At 41.8% G+C, this 19,366-nt stretch overlaps 1 protein-coding gene across 1 annotated transcript in view; it reads left to right on the forward strand.

Moving 5' to 3' along the window:
* LOC126108238 (zinc finger protein 664-like) overlaps positions 1-19,366 on the forward strand; it is a 201,600-nt gene that overhangs the window by 150,649 nt on the left and 31,585 nt on the right. Inside the window, exon 7 of the mRNA XM_049913468.1 lies at positions 13,388-13,425. Within this exon, the coding sequence (XP_049769425.1) occupies positions 13,388-13,425 (38 nt within the window). The remainder of the gene's footprint in view (positions 1-13,387; positions 13,426-19,366) is intronic.

The raw sequence follows: 19,366 nt of genomic DNA on the forward strand, positions 1-19,366 counted from the left end.
GCACGTCCAGCACGAACGCTGGTCCAACTGAGGCGCCAGGTGGAAATGGCATGGCAAGCCGTTCCACAGGACTACGTCCAGCATCTCTACGATCGTCTCCATGGGAGAATAGCAGCCTGCATTGCTGCGAAAGGTGGATATACACTGTACTAGTGCCGACATTGTGCATGCTCTGTTGCCTGTGTCTATGTGCCTGTGGTTCTGTCAGTGTGATCATGTGATGTATCTGACCCCAGGAATGTGTCAATAAAGTTTCCCCTTCCTGGGACAATGAATTCACGGTGTTCTTATTTCAATTTCCAGGAGTGTATGTTTAAACATACATATTCTTACAAGCGACTCTCCCTTATTTATTTCTTATGTGCATACATCACTTGCCAATCCTTTTCGACCTTCATTGCTGACACGAAGGGACTAGACAGTAACAACAAAAAATATGTAGTCGTTCATTGTAAGAATTGTCTGCACATCCTGTTTGTCTTTTTATTGGTGGCACTTTCCACGTGCAGATCTTTGGTGAACGAAACCTGGGATCTGATATACAATTAATAGCTAACTTGTGACCCATCCTTTGATTGCTTGGTGTCACCTCCTCCACTACCAGATCCCTCTGAAACACATTATGCAAGCTGCACATGCCAACCAAACCCCCCACCACAAAAAAAAAAAAGGTAGTCTGGCACCGGGAATTATTATCTTGGAAACAACACCATCAACATTTGTCTTCAAACAACATCCACGGTCTCCATCATGCCATCATATGACAAAATTGCAAACAACAAGGCTGTTCACCTGTTACTGCTCTGAGCATCTGTGGAGAAAGGATGAGGGACGGTGAAAATGCAAATAAGCAACAAAACATCGGATGTTCACCCCTCATCACAGAACGTGAAGGTAAGAGCCTTGTCCTCTCTGTAAAGGAGGATAGACTGCAATCTGTGGCAGATCTGAAGACAGGATATGATGTTGGTGCAGGCAGGGCACAATGTTCGGTGCACATTTTTGAACTGGGTTCTCTGCAACAAACATCCCCTACGTGTTCCCATGTTGACCCTATGAAATCATCAGTTACGATTGCAGTGACTACGAGATAATTGAGATTGAATCTGGATCATTCGAAATGTGTCACCCAGTCGACGTTCATGTCCAGATATGCTGTCATCTGTGCGAACAACTGCTTTGACATTTCACTAAACCGTGGATGTAAACCGGCGGGGACAGTGTTCATGTCACATGGGACACTCGCCTGAGCTTTCATGCAACCTGTGGTAGTAGTCAAAGACACAAGAGCAGTTGTGGACTTTATGAACATTATTGCGGGCCACCCTGCATCCCTTTGTGCACTGGGCAAGAGATTCACAAGCCAGGTAAGGGGCCAATGCCTTAAAACCTGATTGGGCGCCCATCTGGACCCGACAACTTGCTTGTTTTCAACTCTTTCAGTTGTTTCTCAATGCAAGGGATGCTTATTATTACATGAGAGTGAAGCTATCTGGTCGTATTTAACAAGTCTAGGTGAAACTAAGTTAATTGTTGGATGTTTCTACCGGCCTCCCAATTCTGCTGTGACAACTGTAGAGTCGCCCAAAGAAAGTCTATGGCTTGTAGCATGTAAATACATGATTGTGCAACACTAGTTGGAGGTACTTCAACCTATCAAGCGTAGACAGGGATGTCTATGGATTCATTGCGGGTCATCCAGACACAGTTGTGTGAAATACTTTTGAACATGTTTTCTGAAAACTGTTTTGAGCAGCTAGTTCAGCAGCCCCACACAAGTGAAATATCTTACACTTTGTAGCTACAAATAGGTCGGACCTTATCGACAGTGTCAGTATAGAGAAGGGGATTAGCAATTGTGATGTCGTTATAGCGGCTGTGGTTACAAAAGTTAATAAATAAGTCAAGAAGGCTAGGAGACTGTCCATGCTAGAAAGAGCAGATAAGCAGTTGTTAGCATCTCACCTAGACAGTGAATTGACATAATTTAGTATGATAAGATGGACATAGAGGAATTATGGCCAAGGTTTAAACAGGTTGTAACCACTGGTCTGGAGAATTATGTACCTAGCAAGTGGATTAAGGATGGAAAAGGCCTACCGTGGTTTAACAACGAGATTCAGAAACCGCTGAGGTAGCAGAGGTTGCTGCACTCTTGGTTCAAAAGAGAACACACAAACGAAGGCAAGCAAAGGTTAGTAGAGATTCGTGTGTCTGTGAAAAGCGCACAACTACCACCGTCATACCGTAGCAAAAGGTCTGGCAGAGAACCCAAGTAAATTCTGGTCCTGTGTACAATCGCTAGGCAGGCGTAAGACTTACCTACAGTCAGTCATTGACCAGTCTGGTGTGGCAGTTGGAGATAGCAAAACGACAGCCAAAGTTTTAAATTTAACAATGTAGAAAAAGATAGATTGCTACTTGGCCACAGCGTCCTTTGGAAAAAGAGACACACACACCATTCATTCACACAAGCAAGCGCACCTCACCAGCACATGATATGTGGCTGCCAAATCTGGCAGCTCGGGTCAGAATGCCTGAGCTGCCGGATTTGGCGGTCACGTGTGCATGAGATGCGCGTGCTTGTGTGAATGAATGGTGTGTGTTCCTCCTTTTCCAATTACGGCTGTGGCCAAAAGCTTATGTGTAAGTGTCTTTTAATTATGCCTGTCTGCAACTTAATGTATCATCTTTATGGTAAGTAGCAATCTATCTTTTCCTACATTGTTGATATTCCTACCTAAAGTTCCCATTGTTTTAAAGTTTTAAATTTTGCATTTAAGAAATCGTTTATGCAGGGCATTGTACAAACATACCATCATTTGACCATCAAACAGAGTCCTGTGTGGACGACATAACAATAAGTGTTGCTGGCATAGAGAAACAACTGAAAGAGTTGAAAACAAATAAATTGCCAGCTCCAGATGGAATCCCGATTCAATTTTGGCCCTCGGCGTGCATTTATCATGAATCTCCCACACCGTGCAAAGTCCCCAGCGACTGGAAAAAAACGCAGGTGACTCCTGTTTATACAAAAGGTAAAAGAACAGACCCGCAGAATTACAGACCAGTATCCGTAACATTGGTTTTCAGCAGGATCCTTGGAACATACTTTCAGTTCAAGAAGCTTATGTCCACTAATCAATATAGTCTTAGAAAGCATTACTCACGCAAAACTCAGCTTCCCTTTTCTCTTGTCATATACTGTGAACTATGGATTAAGGGCAACAGACAGATTTGTAGATTTCCAGAAAATATTTGACACGGTGGCCTATTGCAGACTGCTAACAAAGGCACGAGCATATGCAATAGATTCCCAGATACGTGATTGGCTGGAAGTTGTCTTAAGTAATAGAACCCAGTCTGTTGTGGAATGTTTCCTTGGTCTGTATTTCCCTAATGAGAGTTTTAAGAATAGGCCAGTGAAACAGTCCAGTAGTCGACCCATAACTTCTGTATCTTGTCAGGTTTCTTGCTTCTCTTACTTTTCTGTTGGTTGCCTTATGTTGCCAGTGCTGCAAGGGTCCTGCTGTTCACTACTGTTGAACCGTGACACAGCTTCTCTCCCGTGGACTTTGACTTGTTGTGTCAAAGGTGCTGAAAGAGACTTTTCTTGTTCCAGTGTAATAACACGCTCAGGGAAGTTGAACTCTATGTATCTCCTGTAATGTAAAACTCTAACTTTTCCTAATGAATCGACTACACATGTGTTATATTTCAGCTAGACACTGTCATGCGTCCATCTCGCACAAGACTCGGAGCAGTAATACAAAGCTGTGACAATTTCTTTGGCATCATGGAGATCACACGTTTTCCAGGCCTTTCCCTTGTGACCCCACAGAGCGAGTGACTCCACCTCGCAGGTAGTAACACCAAATCACAACCTGTATCTCCTGTAAACTCATTCTGTGAATGACATGTTACACCTCATATTTCCCCACTGAGATGAAAGATGTCGTGCCCATAAACTTAATTCTAAAAGATTAATGCATTTATAATAAACATCAGTTTTCAAACAATTGTGTAATCTTATAACTTTACAAAATGCTAACGTTGTTTGCCATTAATTTCCCTCTGGGACTTCGCATCATGTGTCACTCAACTCAGTTCCTATTTTACCTCCCACCATAACTATACCTAACACCAAGCTGTGTTCAGAGCCAGTCCATCTGGGACTCACATACAGTTTCCTTTTTTTATTGCTGTCTTTGTTTATAATAGTATAATTTCACCTCTGTTCCATCATTGGGACATTTGAATTTTATGATTGCTGAACCGTGAATATACTTTCAAAACTTTTTCTTAAGAATTTACTTTATTTACTAGCGATTCATCAAGAACATTAACACATTTAATCACACTATGTGAGTGTAGAAGTAGTTGCCAGAGAGTAACTGATGAAATCAAAATGAAATTGCTTTTAACAAATGGGAATTTTATTTCTAAATTTATTTTTTTATTTTTTTTTTTAATTTTTAAATATTTTTTGTTATAGAAACAGATTTAATATTATAAATAGAAAGCACCCTCTAAATATCAAGTTACAATTTGTTCAGAGGCAGAAAGAAACAAATTTTTGTGTGTATGAGCTTTCGGGCTGAGAACCTTGCCGCTCCCTTTTGACACGGCCATAGTCACGACCGCTCACAACAACCTCTGAAAGACTAACAGGTGCAAATCTGCAACACACCTTAAAGTAAAAGTTTTAACAATTCACACGAGCACACAAACTAATGGCACAAAACACTAAAATTAAAAGGTTAACTTGCCACCGAAGGTGCAACTTGATTTTAACTTCTAAGAAAAGTCTTAGGGTGGAAGGGTGGCAACTTTATATACTAAAATGACCATTTAAATGAAAGCCCATGAAATGCAATCTTACACAAAATTATACAAGGTTGGCCAAACATGCTCTACAGTACACATATACCATCTCTCAAGATGATAGGCAAGATTAATTCCTGGATCAGAATCAACAATCCATTTAACTATTCCTGGCCTCGGATAGAAATGCATTCAAATTTGTGAAGTTTAATCAGTCAGGTCTGTGTGTTACACTAGTCTGGAGAACACTTCTATAATGGCAACACCTTCCTGTGCATGTTTACACCGCATTCTAGGATCAGGTACTTCTCAATTATCTATCCATTTGAGATGCCAGTGTCCCTTTACAACTCTCCCTTCATAAAAGTGGTAAGGGTCCTTTCTTTTGCGGATCCTCCCAACCTAAGATGTAAGTCATTCTTTCCATAGGTCCACTTGCCCTTTATTCTCCTAACATGTTGCCTTTCGGCAGACCACACTATCACTTTCAAATTCTCTTCTTTCCCTATTTTTAATCTGACATATTATAGGGACAAATACCAAGTTTCGTGTGTGTGTGGGTGTGCGTGCACGCATGCACCAGTGTGGTCTTAATTTTTTTAACCTCATTCTTTAATAAATTTTGTTCAATTTTCCATGTTTGTGACTTCTTTCCACATCAGGACACTTCCTTTATGCCATGAGAATTGTGGGGAGGGAGGGGAGGGGGGGGGGGGTGTACAAGATATACCACCTTGTGTGTGACATACTCATAATCTTGTAGGGTCCACAATACTTTGGGAGAATTTACCAGTTTCTTTCTTTATATGTGAATTGTGACAATGATCATGGACAAGCACTGTGTCATCAGCATCGAACATTGGAGTCTGTGCTTCCCTATTAAACTTGTGTACCCTCATGCATGTCTGTGTAATTGCAATTCTATTTACATCTTCCAAATTTTCTGTGGGTGTAGATGACAACTTAAATAATTTCGATAACAGTTCTCTCACAAAGGTTCTATTCATGGTTTCTTCTGGAGATAATCCAGTAGCCATGTGTGGTAAATCATTTATTATCACCTGAAATTTGGGGACCATTTGTGTCCACACAGTATGTTTTTCTGAACAGAATATTCTACTGAATCTTCCCAATTCTTTCACTACTCTTTCACAGGAGTTGGATTGTAGATTGTACCTTGAGATACCTATGTGTTTCACTCCTAACTCTTTAAAATTATTACTAATAAATTGTGGGCCTTTATTGGTTAATAATCAGTTTTGGTTTCTGTATATCCTTAAAATATTCCTGTAAACATTGCATCATGGTGGGTGTATTGGACTGCTTAATTGGATAAAGCTTATGTTTTGACCAACACTCTGCAAGCACAAACAGGTACCAACTACGAGGTAGTTGACAAAAAAAAAATTGGCAGTAATTAAGTTGTGTAGTGCTTTAGGTATTGTAGGATATAAAGAGTAAGAGGTAGTTATATTATCTTCTTTCACCCTCCGACACAATTCACAGCATTGTAAGACATCTATGTTTTTCTACTCAGATTCTTGAAACAATAGAATTTATTCATGTGGTGAACACATTTTCGTATGCCATGCTGACCATAGCCTGGATAAACAACATTTGATCTCTCTCTATGTGTTTGCGGGGTACATAGCCTCCATGGTGACTTACCTTCTTTTGGATCTCCTTTTTCAGCCATATAGATTTATCTTAAGTTGTTTGCAATGCTGTTTTCTCATTATTAATCTTATCACCAGTATAACTATCCAGTCTAATATCTTGTTTAATTTTTCTATCAAGTTTTCTTATTTCATCACTCATATAACTTAATGATAGGGAGTTCATAGCAAAACTCACACCTGGGCCACTGGTTCTCATCATGTCGTTCATAGCTAAAGGTAATCATGATAAAGCATCCGGAACAACATTTTTGAATTCTTAATGTAAACAGTTTCTATATTATATTCATATAAGAATAATGCCCATTGCATTAGATGGTCATGCAAAAGGCGGCTTTCCAGTAAAAATGATAATGCTTCGTCGTCAGTGTAAATAACTATTTTTGATCCCCAAATTAATGTATGAAACTTCTTAATGCCCCATACAGTTACGAGTAATTCTTCTTCCATAGCCATTTAATTTTGTTCTTGTTTATTTAAATTATGACTCGTGATGGTGTTATGCTCTCCTATATTTGGGTCTCATTGTTCCTGAAACAGTTCACATGCTGTTCCATGTTTTGATGCATCTGTTGCTGGCTTGAACGATACATTCGACAGTGGGTGTAGCAATATGGATGTGTTTACTAATGATAGCTCAATGTTTTGGAAAGTTTCTGATGTTCACTCATCCCATATCCACTTTGATTTTTGTTTAACATGGATAATAATTTTGGATCATTCATTTGTTGTTCTTGTATGTACCTATAATAAAATCTAGCTAAATTGAGCAGTGAACATAAAATGTTTTACATTTCTTGGTTCAAGAGACTCCTTAATTGCTCTCATACATTTTGGATCAGCTTTGATCGTGTGTACTCTTACCAGATGGCCTAGGAACTTCCAGAGTGTGATTTTGCACATTTAATCGTAAATCTTTTCCTCTAAATTTTGGCAAGGCTTTAATCAATATTCTACAATGTTCTTCCCCGGTCTTAGATAAAGTCCTGAAAAACACACTTCAGAAATATAAGATATGCATTTCCCCATCTGGTTTAAACTTTGTCAAGTTCATACCCATTCCTAATTGAAGTTCTTCTAGCCATTCTTTTCGTTTCCTGTACTGTTTTTAAAAACCATACTCATTTTCTGTAGCTTCTTTTGTGTTTTTTCTAACTCTCCCAGGTTTTCTACGGCTCTTGTTGATTAGAATAGACTTGCCAGTAGAAGTAGGTGTGAAAGAGGAATCATTTCTTTCCTGTACTTTTTTTCTACAAACTCTTGCAGTTGTCCCTACAAGGAAGGTAAGGTAGTATGAGGATTCAAAATTTCATTGAATGCCATACCTTGGTGAGTACCTATCTCTATCCTTTCTTTAGTATTAGAGATTTCCTTGTTTACTGTTCTCAACTTCATTACAGACTAAATCACACTGATCATTTAGTGCCTTTTGTAACTCCTGGGGTAAATTAATTATTACATTTTCCAAGATAGAAATTCTGTTTCCCTGTGTTTATATTACACTTTGCATTTCTTCTTGTTTTATATATATTCTATCACCTTGAGCTTGAAGAGCTTCTTCCTGTTTTGTGTTAATTCTATCCTCATGTGCTTAAAGGGCTTCTTCTAGTTCGGTATTAATATTAGCTAGTTCTTCTATATGAGTTTCCGCTTGTTTAGTATTAATATTAGCTACTCCTGCCTTGATATCATCTCCTTGAGCTGTAAAAGTTTCCTGTAATTTCTTAAACATATTCTTTTGAAATTTAGCCACTAAATCTACTTCCAGTACCTCGTTTGCCATCGCACAAGTGGTTAAAGGCATATGATATTAAAATTATAGTTTAGAGTTTGCCACTAGTCATTAGTACGAGGGCAGTTCAATAAGTAATGCAACACATTTTTTTTCTGAAACAGGGGTTGTTTTATTCAGCATTGAAATACACCAGGTTATTCCCCAATCTTTTAGCTACACAACACTATTTTTCAACGTAATCTCCATTCAATGCTACGGCCTTACGCCACCTTGAAATGAGGGCCTGTATGCCTGCACGGTACCATTCCACTGGTCGATGTCGGAGCCAACGTCCTACTGCATCAATAACTTCTTCATCATCCGCGTAGTGCCTCCCACGGATTGCGTCCTTCATTGGGCCAAACATATGGAAATCCGACGGTGTGAGATCGGGGCTGTAGGATGCATGAGGAAGAACAGTCCACTGAAGTTTTGTGAGCTCCTCTCGGGTGCGAAGACTTGTGTGAGGTCTTGCGTTGTCATGAAGAAGGAGAAGTCCGTTCAGATTTTTGTGCCTACGAACACGCTGAAGTCGTTTCTTCAATTTCTGAAGAGTAGCACAATACACTTCAGAGTTGATCGTTTGACCACGGGGAAGGACATCGAACAGAATAACCCCTTCAGCGTCCCAGAAGACTGTAACCATGACTTTACCGGCTGAGGGTATGGCTTTAAACTTTTTCTTGGTAGGGGAGTGGGTGTGGCGCCACTCCATTGATTGCCATTTTGTTTCAGGTTCGAAGTGATGAACCCATGTTTCATCACCTGTAACAATCTTTGACAAGAAATTGTCACCCTCAGCCACATGACGAGCAAGCAATTCCGCACAGATGGTTCTCCTTTGCTCTTTATGGTGTTCGGTTAGACAACGAGGGACCCAGCGGGAACAAACCTTTGAATATCCCAACTGGTGAACAATTGTGACAGCACTACCAACAGAGATGTCAAGTTGAGCACTGAGTGGTTTGATGGTGATCCGTCGATCATCTCGAACGAGTGTGTTCGCACGCTCCGCCATTGCAGGAGTCACAGCTGTGCACGGCCGGCCCGCACGCGGGAGATCAGACAGTCTTGCTTGACCTTGCGGCGATGATGACACACGCTTTGCCCAACGACTCACCGTGCTTTTGTCCACTGCCAGATCACCGTACACATTCTGCAAGCGCCTATGAATATCTGAGATGCCCTGGTTTTCCGCCAAAAGAAACTCGATCACTGCCCGTTGTTTGCTACGCACATCCGTTACAGACGCCATTTTAACAGCTCCGTACAGCGCTGCCACCTGTCAGAAGTCAATGAAACTATACGAGACGAAGCGGGAATGTTTGAAAATTTTCCACAAGAAATTTCCGGTTTTTTCATCCAAAATTGGCCGGGAAAAAAAATGTGTTGCATTACTTATTGAACTGCCCTCGTACATTTAAGTCACTCCTTAACAATGTCCACTGCGTGCATACAAATTGTACAGTTTTATTGTTTTACTCAAAATTCAGTCGCCAGATGCAAATATTTCTGTATCTGATGCCTGAATTTTATTCTGAAAAATATTACAATTTTGTCACCTATTTCTAACTAATACAGCCCACCGTACACCATTGATGTATGCTACGGTGAACGGTTAGGCTACTGGCTTGCTGTGGATACGTTGCGTCCTTCGGCTGTAGCAGACTGCTGCTGGAACTGCTATGATATAGCAGGTGACACATAACAGTGCGTCACGATAAACCACGTGCTGAGTTGAACTGCACTTCATGTCCTGTCACAGTCACCAAATAGAATGTTTCCTTGGTATTTACTTCCATAATGGCGGTGTTAGGAATAGACTGTTGAAACAGTTCAGTGGTCGATCCATATCTTGCTAGGTTTCTTGCTTCTCGTTACTTTTTCTTGCGGTTGCCTGCATCACCAATGCTGCAATAGTCCTGCCAGTACAATTCCAATCTGTGCAAACCTCGAAAAACCTGCCGAAAGGGGTTTTCTTCCTACATACTAACTACTTTAACCGACGAACATCTTTCATCAGCCAGTGAATATCAAGGATGTGGAACGTCTCATTCTATGAATAATTTGTTACACCTCAGATGCCCTCAACAGTGAGTGTTCATAAGAGACAATGGTATTGTCAGGAGTGCTACAGGCAAGTTTGACAGGACTGCTATTATTTTGTACATACATAAATTATCTAACGGACAGGGTGAGCCGGAATCTGCGGCTGTTTGCTGATGATACTGTGTGGTGTACAGGAAGGTGTCAAGTTGAGTGACTGTAAGAGAATACAAGACGACTTAGACAAAATTTCTAGTTGGTGTGGTAAATGGCAGCTAGCTCTAAACACAGAAAAATGTAAGTTAATGTGGATGAGTAGGTAAAACAGACCCGTAATGTTTGGATACAGCAGAATAGTGTCCTGCTTGACACAGTCAGGTCATTCAAATGTATTGGCTAACGTTGCAAAGCTATATGAAATGGAACAAGCATATCAGGATTGTGGTAGGGAAGGCGAATGGTCGACTTCAGTTCGTTGGGATAATTTTGGGAAATTGAGGTTCATCTGTGAAGGAGACTGCATATAGGACACGTGTGTGACCCATCCTTAAGTACTGCTCGAGTGTTTGGACTCTGTGCCAGGTCAGATTAAAGGAAGACATGGAAGCATTTCAGACGTCGGCTGCTATATTTGTTACTGGGCTGTTCCGACAGCATGCAAGTATTATGGAAATGCTTCAGAAGCTGAAATGAGAATTGCTGGAGGGAAGGCAAAGTTCTTTTCGAGGAAAAGTTTTCAGAAATTGAGAGAACCGGCATTTGAAGCAGACTGCAGAATAATTCTACTGCCGCTAACATACGTTTCGCATAAGGATCACGAATATAAAAGACGAGAAATTAGGGCTCATACAGAGGCATTTCTGTTTCCCTTGCTCTGTTTGCCAGTGGAGCAGGAAAGGAAATGACTAGTAGTGGTGCACAATACTCTTCACTACACACCATATGGTAGGTTACAGAGTACGTGTGTAGATGTAGAAGTAGATATAGATGTTGATGTAGAATGTCTTTCCCAACAATGGTGGTATCTTCCAGCAGGATAACTGCCCATTTCGCAAGACCAGAATGAGCTGCAGTGTTTTGAGAAACTTGTTAGTGAACTTACATTGATGTTGTGGCCATTAAATTCACCTGTTCTGAACCTGATGCAGTATGCTATTGAGTGCCAGCTCTGCACCCACAAATTACCAGCTTGTAATTTACAGTGATTTCGTGACCTGTCTTGTAGACACATGGTGCCACATACCTCTGTAAATCCACCGAGCACTTACTGAACTTGTGCCGTGCACAATCGCTGTTGTATTGTATTCCAAAAGTGGACCAACAGGTATTATGCACATAGTCATAATGCTTTGGATCATCTGTGTACTACATACCTATATATTTGAGGTTTCCAGTGAGAAATAATATACTATGGATCTGCATCACTTTTACTCTGAACGTTCTGAATAACCGGTTTTTCTTTCTTTCTTTCTTTCTTTCCAGGTTTGGTAACACAGTTTCTTTTAAATGTCACAGAACATCACATTATTTGCACCGCGAGTGTATATTTGCTTGTCAGAGTGTTGGATACTATAGTTTGGCTATATAACTGTTCTGAAGTGGACAAGCCCAATAATGTGTGCGCAAATAATGTCCCACAAAAGACACCTCAGTTGTAGTTTGAATTTCGTACAAGATATATTCCAACGCATTAAATATTTTTGCAATCGCAAATATAGACAAGCATCAGGCATATAATGGAATTACGACAATGAAAGTTTGTTCTAGATTGGGACTAATGCTCGGATTTCCCACTTATTGCGAGTGGTTGCTTTACCATTAGGCTATCGGAGCACTTCTCGCGACTAGGCCCACATGTCGCCAACCACATGACTGCAACAGCTGACGGTTGTCCGTGTTTGCAGCTGCAGATATATTTCATGTATTTTGTATAACAGCTGTAGTCACCGCAGTGCCTGTTCCTTCGGATTTGCATGACCAAAAGAATGTGGCATAGTACCTCTGAACAACACAAGCACTGCAATATTGCATACATTCCTAGATGTACCCACTTGATAATGACTGTGCACGAGATTGGCAATAGTGGCCAAAAGGAGACTGTTCTGTGCATATCTGCACTCTCGGTGAAATAATGTTGTCTTCCAAATAATGGCACAAAATATCTCCTTTCTGCATTATGTGGTTACTTGTGAAGTATTGTTGTCAACATGGATTTGGTTGTCAAAAATAGTGTGCTGAAGCTCCAGCATAGTACTGTGATTGCTGCTGAAGTGAGTTTGTCTTTAAGTCATCACCTGTTGCTCACAGGTTTTCAAAAATATTTGATTACTGATTTTTAGGTGTGTAGTCTATGTTTAATTTCATTGCTGTGCTCTGTCATTTTTTTCTTCATTGTGTTCCACAAATCCCATCAAACAGGGAAATGAGTCCGTAGTATTCAAAATAAACTATAACTATATTGTATAATACTATTTTTGCTAATCCCAGATAAATATAATCTAGTAAAACATCAAGAACACTGCTAGCCTAACAAAAGCTATTTCTTCCCCAGAAGTACCAAATAGCTGCTGTTTACTTGATTACATTGGAATTTTTCAAAGAAAATAGTTACCTACATCTGTAACAATAGTTTGCAGTACACTATTTCTCATTGCAGGTTTACTTTCCATGTACCTAATGGGACTGTTCAATCCTGGAGTCTTGATAATCACTTAATTTGTGCAAGGGGTGGCTAATGAGGTATACTTTTTGAATTGCTAATGATTCCCAATTTTTTTATTTGTTTGATGGGAGATTGTTAAATATCTTCCTATCAGCGTCTATAACTGTAATCTGAACCCTAGAGAAGGAGGTAAACACTGTATGAAAATTATTTTGTTTGTTGAGTTGTGAGTGTGCATAATGTTTGAGTGACATAGGTGTAACAATGTGTGTGTGTGATGAAAAGTTGTCTGCACAGGCGCCGTCAACTCGACATACCCTCCAAATTTCACTACCTCGAAACACCCGCCAGTGCCTCAGACGCAAACATCTCATCTCATCTAAACACTCATTACCATTGTTTCAGCAAGAAGATTCTGTCGGGGCAGCGTCAGACGGTTCGTGGTAAGACCCGTACTTATTCTCTCTGTAGGCTGCAGTTAGCTAGTGCCAGTAGGTGGTTTGTGGCTTGTGCTTGCCTGCCAGATGTAGCTCGTTGCCTCTGCGTACATAAAAAAAAGTGGTATTGTATCGCGATCCGGGCGCTCGACTTGTGGGAACTGGAATTTAGTTTGTTGTCAAATATGATACATACATTGAATACTTGTGAAGATATTAGAATAGACTGCTACTCACCATATTGTGGAAACTTTGAGTTGCAGACAGGCACAACAATAAGACTGCTAAATGTGTAAGCTTTTGGCCTTTCTGGCCTTCATCAGAAACACACACACACACACACACACACACACACACACACACACACACAAAAACCACGGTCTCTGCCTGTGGAGGCCAGAGTGCAGACAGCATGATGGGAGAAGCAATAGGATGGTGGGAGTAAGGAGGAGGCTGGGCTGGGGAGGGGGAGTGGTGGGGGACGGTAAAGTACTAGAATGAGATTTTCACTCTGCAGTGGAGTGTGCACTGATGTGAAACTTCCTCACAGATTAAAACTCTGTGCTGGACTGAGAATTGATCTCAGGAACTTCGCCTTTCGCTTGCAAGTGCTCTACCATCTGGGCCACCCAAGCACGACTCACACCCTGTCCTCACAGCTTCACTTCTGCCAGTACCTCGTCTCCTACCTTCCAAACTTTACGGAAGCTCTTCTGTGAATCTTGCAGAACTAGCACTCCTGATAGAAAGGATATTGCAGAGACATGACTTAGCCACAGCCTGGGGGATGTTTCTAGAATGAGATTTTCACTCTACAGCGGAGTGTGCGCTGATATGAAACTTCCTGGCAGATTAAAACTGTGTGCCAGACCGAGACTCAAACTTGGGACCTTTGCCGTTTGCAGGCAAGTGCTCTATCACTTGGCTCTCCCAATCATCTGTGTTGAGGGATAGGTGTCCAGATCAGGTTTCATCGGGCACATTTGTTGGTCTGTTGTTGAAAATATCACACCACCACCTCACATTTCATGTATTGGTGAAGTTGGTCTGTTCCACAGTTTTAATCTGCCAGGAAGATTCGTATCAGCATACATTCCACTGCAGAGTGAAAATCTCGTTCTGGAAACATCCCCCAGGCTATGGCTAAGCCATGTCTCCGCTATATCCTTTCTTTCAGGAGTGCTAGTTCTGCCAGGTTCGCAGGAGAGCTTCTCTAAAGTTTGGAAGGTAGGAGACGAGGTACTGGCAGAAGTAAAGCTGTGAGTACCAGACGTGAGTCGTGCTTCGGTAGCTCAGATGGTAGAGCACTTGCCCACGAAAGGCAAAGGTGCCTAGTTCCAGTCTCGGTCGGGCACACAGTTTTAATCTTCCAGGAAGTTTCATATCAGCGCACACTCCACTGCAGAGTGAAAATCTCATTCTGGAAACATCCCCCAGGCTGTGGCTAAGCCATGTCTCCGCTATATCCTTTCTTTCAGGAGTGCTAGTTCTGCAAGGTTCGCAGGAGAGCTTCTCTAAAGTTTGGAAGGTAGGAGACGAGGTACTGGCAGAAGTAAAACTGTGAGTACCGGGCGTGAGTCGTGCTTCGGTCGCTCAGAAGGTGGAGCACTTGCCCGCGAAAGGCAAAGGTCCCGAATTCGAGTCTCGGTCGGGCACACAGTTTTAATCTGCCAGGAAGTTTCATATCAGCGCACACTCCGCTGCAGAGTGAAAATCTCATTCTGGAAACATCCTCCAGGCTGTGGCTAAGACATTTCTCCGCATTATCCTTTCTTCTGGGAGTGCTAGTTCTGCAAGGTTGGCAGAAGAGCTTCTGTGAAGTTTGGAAGGTAGTAGATGAGGTACTGGCAGAAGTGAAGCTGTGAGGACGGGGTGTGAGTCGTGCTTGGGTAGCTGAGATGGTAGAGGACTTGCCCGCAAAAGGCAAAGGTGCCGAGTTTGAGTCTCGGTCCGGCACACAGTTTCGGTAAAGTGCTGCTTGTGGGAGCATGGAGGGATGAGGTGGACAGAGGGTAGTTCAGCTAGGTGCAGTCTGGAGGTTAGACGGCGGGCAGGAGGGGGCGGGAGCAGTAAAAAAGGAGAGAAGGGAAAAGACTGGTGGTAGACTTGTGGAATAGGGGGCTGTGGAGTGTGTAGTGGGAACAGGGAAAGGGATAGGTGTACAACTCAGAACAGCTAGGGTTGGTAGGAAGGGATTGCGCAGGTAGGAACCTCTCTGCAACGTATCCTATGTTCCCATAACCCTCCTGGCCTCAACTTCTGTTAGTCATCATGCGTCACCCACCTATCCCTTCCCTGTTCTCTCTCCAGCATTACATGGTCTTCTATTCCCAACGTATTCACAGTCTTATTTACTTCTCGCCCTCTCCCCCTCCCTCTCCCTTCTTTTAACATTGGGACTGCACCGCACTGCCCTACCGTCGCCCCACCTTGTCCCTGTACAGTCCTACAAGCAGCACTTTGCTGCACCCATCCCTATCCTACTACCTTGCCCACCCCAGCCTTTTCCTTACCCCAACCAACCCAACTGTTTCTCCTATCATGCGCAGTTGCTCGCAATCTGGCCTTGGCAGCCAGAAACAGTGGTTGTGTGTGTGAGCTGCGTATGCGTGAATTTGTATGAGTGTATATTGTCCATTTCAGAAGGAGGCCTTCTGGCTGAAAGCCTACTTGTTTAGCAGACTTTTTGTTGTGCCTGTCTGCAACTCAACATCTCCAATAAATGGTGAGTAGCAATCTATCCTTTTCATAATATTGTCATTATTCCATCCTGGAATGTGTGTGATCTAGTTTCTTTCTCCCATTGTTAATAAATATATAAAAATTTAGCAGAGAAACCTAGTATTTCTTAGGTATTTATTTATAGGTGTGCTTCCATGCCCGTACTCCCCAATATCTGCCCTTGTGCTTAATGTTTATGATGTCATATCTCCTGATGACATAATTTTGCACTTACATTGAGTGATGTATGTGCAGACTGTCTGTAAAATGTGTTGCAAATACAGTTAGTAATAAAGAAGAAAAAAATTATGTCATGTCTCATGCGGTACATTTACTGCATGAACAGAGACAAGTAACAAGTGATAAACATCTTTCCTTTCCTCATTTTGTAGGGGGTGTCAGCAAGAAAAAGTTTTGTAAAGGTTTGAAATTATGTATGAAATTTGTTGCAAGTTTCTGAATACCCTCATTTTCAAATACTGTATCAATAAAGTCTGGGAATTTGTGTGTCGAGTGCTATGCTTCTTGTTCACCTCCATCCCCACCCCTTTCATAGGTAGATGGTCCTAAACCCCAAAGCGATTGTCGTCTGACAATAAGGGATATTTGTACAAAATTTGGTTGAAATCGGTCCAGTAGTTTAGGAGATGTGGGAAAACACACACTCGAACAAAATGCATTTTTGTAATGCATGTGGATATAATTGATATAAATGTAAAATGTGTAAATGCTTATAGTATAAAGATTTTATCAAAACTTGTAGAAATATCCTTGTTCAAAGATGAAGCAACCTTTTAAACAGAACATAATTAAAATTTACACATTTTACTTTTATATCAATTATATTTTTATATTATTATTGTCAGTGGGTGAAAGGAACATAGAGATAGCACATGTTACTAAAACTAAAGAATAAGAAAAATTTACAAGAAGCGACATCTTTGACAGCAAAACATGTCTCTGATATTTGAAAGCACGATTTGCCTCATTTATAATCATATGAGAATGTGTGAGAAAGAATATAAAATTAATAGAACATCTGAAAAATTCTAAGAAGGCTAAAAATTAAAATGTAACTAAGTACTGAACAGTCCAACACAAAATACACGTTAATTATACACATGAAAAAAAAAATTTCCATCACCTCGGTTCCGAGAGTTCCAAAACCTGTATAGAAAATTGGAATAGAGATCAACACAAACATCATTTCCGCCCTATTAATTGCTCATGAAAACCACACATTACATGTTGTACCACCATACAGTGAGACCTTCAGAAGTAGTGGTCCAGATTGCTGTACACACCATTACCTCTAATACCCAACAGCACTTCCTCTTGCATTGATGCGTGCCTGTACTTGTCGTGGCATACTATCCACAAGTTCATCAAGGCACTGTTGGTCCAGATTGCCCCACTCCTCACTGGCGATTTGGTGCAGATCCCTCAGAGTTGTTGGTGGGTCACGTCGTCCATAAAACAGCCCTTTTCAATATATCCCAGGCATGTTCAATAGGGTTCATGTCTGGAGAACATGCTGGCCACTCTAGTCGAGCGATGTCATTATCCTGAAGGAAGTCATTCACAAAATGTGCACGATGGGGGCGCAAATTGCCGTCCATGAAGACAAATGCCTTGCCAATATGCTGCCGATATGGTTGCACTATCGGTCAGAGGATGGCAGTCACGTATCGTACAGCCGTTACGGCGCCTTCCATGACCACCAGCGGCGTATGTCGGCACCATATAATGCCACCCCGAAAGAGCAGGGAACCTCCACCTTGCTGCACTCGCTGGACAGTGTGTCTAAGGCATTCAGCCTGACCGGGTTGCCTCCAAACACGTCTCCGACGATGGTTTGGTTGATGGTATATGCGACACTCATCAGTGAAGAGAACGTGATGCCAATCCTGAACTGTCCATTTGGCATGTTGTTGGGCCCATCTATACGGCGCTGCGTGGTGTCGTGGTTGCAAAGATAGATGTCGGAAGTGAAGTTGTGCATCATGCAACCTATTGCGCACAGTTTGTGTCATAACACGACGTCCTGTGGCTGCACGAAAAGCATTATTCAATATGTCATTGCTGTCAAGGTTCCACCGAGCCGTAATCCGTAGGTAGCGGTCATCCACTGCAGTAGTAACCCTTGTGCGGCATGAGCGAGGCACGTCATCGACAGTTCCTGTCTCTCTCTCTGTATCTCCTCCATGTCGAACGACATTGCTTTGGTTCACTTCAAGACGTCAGGATACTTCCCTTGTTGAGAGCCCTTCCTGGTACAAAATAACAATGCAGACACGATCAAACTGTGGTATTGATTGTCTAGGTGTGGTTGAACTACTTCCTGGTGGTATGACTGGAACTTATCGGCTGTTGGACCCCTTCCGTCTAATAGGCGCTGCTCGTGCATGGTTGTTTACATCTTTGGGCAGGTTTAGTGACATCTCTGAACAGTCAAAGGGACTGTATCTGTGATACAATATCCACAGTCAACGTCTGCCTTCAGCAGTTCTGGGAACTGGGGTGATGCAAAACTTTTCTTGATGTGTGTATAAACACATCCAGACTCAGATAATGTAATTGTAGCCATAGCATATATTATTTTTATGCAATTTATGTAGGACCACTCATGAGTAGCGTGTGCTTCATTCTGGTCCTTGATGCCGGTCCAGTAAATAAAAGAAAAGAAAAAAGAACCAGCCTTTGCTTTACATACAAAAATAATGTCTCTCATCAAATGGTGTGCGTGCGCGAGTCGTCTGTACAGAATCAGTGCAGCAAGATGGTAGACATGGGGAAGTGATAGAATGGCACGAAGGAAATATCTCGTTTGATCACACTTCGAATGAAATTGCTCAATTTGTGGGTATAGTGACGCGGTCTGTCGAACTTGTTTACAAGAGACAGTGTAACATGGCATAAGAACGGTGGCTGTAAAAAGATCCTAATTGACAATGACCAAAGACAAGTGGCACACCTTGCCAGTGATGATCAGCTTCAGATCTGACAGAAACTGCTGCTGTCAGTGAATGTTGGATCAGCTCAAACAGTTTCCAAACTAACATTGCACTGGATGTCTGGAACCTGTCACTTCTCAAAAGTCCGTCACTCACACCAGCACTTACAGCTGCACGTCCTCAGTGGACTGAACAACACGGAAACTGGACAGTGGTTGACTGGAGACACATAGTGTGATCCGACGGGTCGCTATTTTGTACCTTTTCGAATG

This window comes from Schistocerca cancellata, chromosome 11 (genome assembly GCF_023864275.1).
Source record: "Schistocerca cancellata isolate TAMUIC-IGC-003103 chromosome 11, iqSchCanc2.1, whole genome shotgun sequence".
NCBI lineage: Eukaryota > Metazoa > Arthropoda > Insecta > Orthoptera > Acrididae > Schistocerca > Schistocerca cancellata.